At 39.4% G+C, this 6,121-nt stretch overlaps 1 protein-coding gene across 1 annotated transcript; it reads left to right on the top strand.

Annotated features, from left to right (window-relative positions):
- Positions 1 to 2,591: 2,591 nt before the first annotated feature.
- On the top strand, positions 2,592 to 4,479 carry zgc:195282 (uncharacterized protein LOC100192223 homolog). Its single transcript, XM_040004460.1, has 4 exons — positions 2,592 to 2,792; positions 3,662 to 3,756; positions 3,864 to 3,918; positions 4,017 to 4,479. The coding sequence occupies exons 1-4, from the start codon at positions 2,750 to 2,752 to the stop codon at positions 4,025 to 4,027; spliced, it is 204 nt and encodes a 67-aa protein (XP_039860394.1). The 5' UTR covers positions 2,592 to 2,749; the 3' UTR covers positions 4,028 to 4,479.
- The last annotated feature ends 1,642 nt before the right edge of the window (positions 4,480 to 6,121 follow it).

Raw genomic sequence — 6,121 nt, 5'->3', positions numbered from 1 at the left:
TTTCTGCATATTCAAAATCTGCTCTCTATTAAAAGCACATCATCATTTGCATCAAAAAACACTGCATGCATACAGGCCTCTAATTCAGGATGTAGCTCTCCAAGCGCTGTCCACACACAATGAATGCTGATGGAGAGACATGATAGGTTATCCTGTAGGGAAAGCTGGTCAGATGAAATACCTACTTGGTATTCCATCCCTCTGCAAAGCATGACACACAGGAGAGGGATGCCGGTAAATATGCAAATGATGAAATACATATATTCCATGGTTTTCAGAAGTTCATCAGCTGCAGTAATGATTTGCAGATGTTTTCGGCACGTCTGAAGGCTGAAAAAGAAACACTTACTGTAAAACATTGACTATGTATTGAAAATACATGATGAATGCATGTGCCTATATACTATTTACTCTTGCATTATATTCCAAATATAGGACTTTTTTAATCCACAACATTTTTCTATCATCTAAATTGTGAATGTAGGGTAGAAAAGATGTGTTTTTGTCAAAATTATTGCAGAAGAACAACCGCAAGCATATCTTACAATGCAACTTAACAGTGAACAGTTGTTGACTGTTAAGTTGAATGTGATATTTGGCCCTTTTAGCAGCTGCACATGTATGTATTATTGAATGGGGAGTAGGAGTGCGCTGCACAAAACACCCTTTTTTCTGACTTTGCACCTGCACTTTTTAATTTTCAATTTAAAGATATCAGAGAATTTGTCACATTTCAGTTACTCACTGTAGAGCTACAAAAAGCATCACTAAACTTTTTCATATGTGCACCCCGTAAGACCTTAAATAGATTTTCATGTGTATGCTGGTGGAATTCCCCTTAAGGATTAGAAACAACTAGTCACTTTTATGGTATAATGCTCCCCGTGTCTGAAACATTTAGCTTTTAATTACTCCTAATTAACTTTTACTTAAGTAAAAAGTACATGCTGGAGTTATTTTGCTCTGAAGTAGTCTTAATTAACTAAACCATCTGAATAAGTCTTCCATCACCATAGTTTCCTGGATACTCCTTGATTCAGTTCAAAATTGAAGATTCAAGAGCTTTATTGTCAATACAACAGTATACACAGTATACACAGTATACACAGTATACAGCGTAGCGAAATGCTGTTTCACCCCAAGCCCCTCATGGTGCATTTATAAGTATATAAAAGATATATCTCCAAGAGATATAAAACTAAGAATTACAAATAAATAACATGCTAAATTTTGGTAAAATTAAGGGATAAAAAGGTACTAATTACTAACTATACAATACTATACAATACTATAGTAGTAACTATACAATACTATAATGATAACTATACAATAAACAAAGACAGGCCAGAGACAACACAAAGTGTATTGTGCAGTAGGTATTGAATACCAGGTTCAAGTTATTGTCATGATATTGTAGACGAGACAGGGCGAAGACATGTGCAAGATGGAAAATGTGCAAATATAATATAATTTAGATATGTGTTCAGCAACTATGAGACTGAGTGTGAAAATAAGCATATTGTTCCCAGGTCCAGTTTGTAGTGGATTAGCGGAAGTTTTTGTTGTTTTTGAGTCTTTTGGTGAGTATTGTAAGGTGTTTGTAGAGGTGTATGTGTATATCAGTCCTTTGGTGGTAGTGAGAGGACTGCTTGGGGGAAGAAGCTCTTGCAGAGTCTGGTCTTTGGTCCTTGATGCTGCTAAACATCTATTTCAGCCATGTATAAGCCCAGACAGTGATAGCAATCGAACCACACAGACATTTGCCTGTCTTCCACAGTGACTTCAGTGGCCTTGTTCTGCACTCAACAAAGTTCATCACAGTTCATCGTCTTTGTCCCCGCTGAGCTGTAGTTGGCTACTGTCTCCAACCTTGTCTCGCTCATCTCTCCTCACCCCTGTCCCTCCCGAGGTCTGCTTCCATCACCTATCCCTAGGGGATAACTGCCTCCGCTGCCCAGCCCCATCTGTCCCTCCACTAGGCCAGCCTCACCCTGACTCTCCCTCCGCACTTTGGCTGCAGCCTCTTTATGTGATGTCACTGAGCAGAAGGATGGCCTTTTTGGTGAGTGCATGTGTGTGTGTAAATGGGTGTATGGTGTCTGTGTGAGTCAGTGAGCGGGAGGTGTGTGTGAGTATTTGACACACACACAGAGGGAGAGAGAGAGAGAGAGAGAAAGAAGACAGACAGAAAGAAGAAAAGAAAGGCACAAGTGTCAAGTTTCCCTTTTCAGTTCAGGAGCTCAAATCCTTGTTTTTAATCTAGAAAAGAGGGTGAAAAGAGCACGAAAAGGGAGAAGGTAGCTGGGAATTTGAGCTGGTGACAGATGTTTTTTGTTCCTTCTTTCTTTCTCTCTTTACAGTGTTATAGATGAGTGCGCAAAACATTATATGAAGATATGAAAAGTTCACTGTAAAATAATGTGATTTAAAATATGTAAAATGATCAAATTATATACACACGCACACACACACACACACATATATGAAAGAGACAGAGAGAAACTACCTGTCTCTAGTTTTTCCACTGATGACACCATTTACTGCTCAAATCTCAAAGTTTACTCTCTTCCTGTGACGTCTCACCACATCCTGGTTTTGACTGCACAAGATGCTGAGATGTCTACGGTTTAACGGTTTTCCTGTCACTTTTCAGTTCACACCCGTATTCACGCGATTTCGCTCATAGGACACTGTGGACTAAAAAGGTGCACACATAAACGCATATACTGATAAATAATTAGATACTATCATGGTAGGCTACTGTCCAATTTGCGGGAAGCCTGTCTACTTTGGTAAGTCTGACCTGTTTAATTTTTAAACTCGATGCAATTGTCTTCCTCTTTCTGTCTGGCACTTGCTTTACACGCTCTTTACCTGTCTGTCTATCATCTCTGTGGCAGATCAGTTTGGCATTGTCATAAAACTTGAAATCTGAAATAAAGCACAAATAATGAACAGGTGAAACCAGGTGTAATAAAATTAATAAAGGGCATTTTTTGGAGTTAACATAAGATTGAGGTTCACCTTGTGTTTTGTTTTCTTTCTGCAAAGTCTTATTATCTACATTAGACAAAGTGCAATGATATCAATATGTTCCTTAAATGCAAAATTGTTATCTATTTTCTTTTTAGAGGACAAAAAAAGGCATTTCACTCTTTCTTTTTAAGGCTTTTGGCTTTATTTGAACCACGCATGCACACAAATGCACACACTCGTATCCATGATAACAACAGGATGTGGGTCTAGCCAAACGAGCATGCACTGCTCTTTGGGTTTCCTCCCTACCTCCTCTCTCTTTTAAACAAGTCCTTTTCCACATTCAGGCCTAGCCATTAGATCCACAAAATGACTCAAACCACCAGTTAGATTCCTGTTTGGTTGTTATTTTTGCTGTTAGTTTTTCTCGCCTGTTCATGCACCGGCTAAGTTCAAATTCTCTGATGTGACCTGCCCTACTTTTAGTTCAACATCACAGTCTCTGGCCTACTTGCACTGATGAGGCTAATAGTCTGTAACTTCTGAACCAGACACATGAAATCCAGACATTGTGTTATCAGAAATTGTATGAGATGCAAAATCCTTTTGACTTTTTAATTAAATATTAATAAAAATATCCGATCCTGCCTCTCATTAAGCTAGTCCATCTCTTCTTTTGGTGCAGGTGAGAAGAAGAGGTCCTTAGGGAGAGACTACCATCCTCTGTGTCTGAAGTGTCAGAAGTGTAACAGACAGCTCACCCCTGGACAACATGCTGAGGTATATAAGGACAACAATCAATTAAGTATTCAAGGAAAGTAATATGAATGCAGTTTACTGAATGAGTAGGATGATGCTATAAATATGTGTTACTCGTTGTGTTTCAGTATGATGAGAAGCCATACTGTACACACTGCTATCTGAAGATGTTTGGACCGAGAGGTATACTGCCATCTCAATATGAAAACACAAACACGCACAACTGGCCAACCACACGTTATTTCTGAATGCCTTTTCTCTGTGTAAATCTTTCTTAACAGGTAACAGGTAACTGACGTCGGTGTGGCACAGTATATCCCCTCAACAAAAGCCAGGATGAGGCAAAAATGAACAAATGCTGACATTTAAAAGATCCGGTTTATATAAGGCAAAAGATAAAGGAGTGAATAAATAATAATGAAGGACCGGAATATACTGTAAACCTTATAGGACAGAGTGAGCTCTCTTTGTTCCCTTTTGACGAATTAAAATATTTATAAATGTGGTAGAACTAGGCAATGCTATGTATATGTGACTGTTCACTTTTGTAATGTAAATTAATTTGGATGTCGAAAAGTGTGAGTCAGTGCAAATAAATACATTTTTTGAATGTTGCAGCATCAAATTCTGGTAGATGTCTAAGTTTTTAAGACTTTGCAATCAGGGGCTTACACTTTTAGATTTCTGGGCATGCGGCATGATTGTGTTCCCTCACAAACTAATAAAAACTCTAATCACCAACAATACAGATGCATGTAAAAAATTAGTTGGGCTAGAGGGTTCTCCCTCTCTCCCCCATCAAGCCGCCAGGGGAAAGGAGCAGGAATGGATAAGAGTGGTTGCTGTTGGCAGGGTAAACTAGATCTTCTGCCAGCAGAATCTACTGGAATGGGTGCTACAGTGAGGCAAACATGGGGCTCTCTCTGTCAAACACACACACACACACACACACACACACACACACACACGTGCACGTGCAAGCAGTGCGTCTGCAGTGTGCCTTCACTGCTGCAGGAGCTTGTCACCCAGTGGTGGGTGAAGTGCACAGTTTCGATGCACACGCTCTCGCTCTCTTTTTTTCAAACACACACTGGCACGCATATGAAAAAAAAAAAAAAAACAGAGATGTGGTTGATGCGTTTTCCTGTTGAGTGTCATGTGTCACTCCAGTGACATTTCAGGTGTTTGCTCTTGAAGGTGAGATGGATATTGAAATAAAGGGTGAAGAGGCTGAAAAAGAAATAGTATCGAGAGAGGAGATGGACAAAGGGAGAGAGGGTTTATTTTGACATCTAGCAAAGAGTAAGCAGAGATATACCTGTCTAGCCTTCAGTGTGCCTTTAAAACTGTCCATCTCCTTCTCCTTTTTCCAGATCCATATTCTATCCCAAGCACACCAAGCCTCTCTCACCTTCCATGTCTCCTTCACCCTCTAACCCCCTACCTTGATAGATCACATGACTGCTGTGTTACCAGCTGGCTGACTGTTCATTTGCAAGTGTTTCAGCTACACTCCCTTATTAGAGAGACGGGTGGTGGTGGAAGGGCAGAATTATAGGTGGAAGGGGGGCAGAGGGATGAGTGGGTGCTATGCAGACCACTGGGTGATTGAGGGGCACTGACAGAACTGAAAGAAAAGAGAGGGAGCTTGAATTTATAGGCGAGACAGGAAGAGAGAGGGGAAAGTAAAAGAGAGGGATGAAAAATTACCATATTAAGCCTTGCTAAGTTAATGCAGAGGTTATTCAATTTGCATTAATTCACCTTGGGTCGAAACTGGAAAATTGAGCTAAATAAAAAATGTCATTATCTTACCATGAGGTGGCAGCGGGAAAGGCCCATGTGTGGATCCAATATTAACTTCAGAGGCATTCTAAACCAGTAACTATGCTTGCCACACTTCAAACAATGACGCTTGATGACGACTTGAAAATAGTATTTAAGTATTTTACAGCAAATTTTAAAAAATGTATAAAGACTAGACAATTTTTGCTTGTGAGGCGATGCGTTGCAACCATTTTCATTTATGTAATATTGTTGACATCTAGTGGCCGTGAATAAAACTGCTGGACTGCGTCGAGTCAGTTGAAAAGCCTGTACAGTAACCACTACAGTAACCACCAGAGTATTTTTGTGTTAATAGCTTAGAAAATGCATTTTAATAAAACAAAAGAAATACTAACGTAGCCCTATCATGTGCCAATAATTCTAACTCAGTTCATGAATTTGAAATTCTTCAAGCACCGGAGAAGAAGACAGAAATGACAAAACTATGAATATATTTGTTTTGCAAATAAATAAATAAATAAATGCCAGGTCAGAAACGGATATCTTGATAGCAGGTCTACTTAACATAGCTAATCTCTAATAAATAGCGTAGGAAGGT

This window comes from Simochromis diagramma, unplaced genomic scaffold (genome assembly GCF_900408965.1).
Source record: "Simochromis diagramma unplaced genomic scaffold, fSimDia1.1 OVJJ01000487.1, whole genome shotgun sequence".
Classification (NCBI taxonomy): domain Eukaryota; kingdom Metazoa; phylum Chordata; class Actinopteri; order Cichliformes; family Cichlidae; genus Simochromis; species Simochromis diagramma.
The sequence above is the reverse complement of the archived record's forward strand: the minus strand, read 5'-3'. Positions and strand labels throughout refer to the sequence as shown.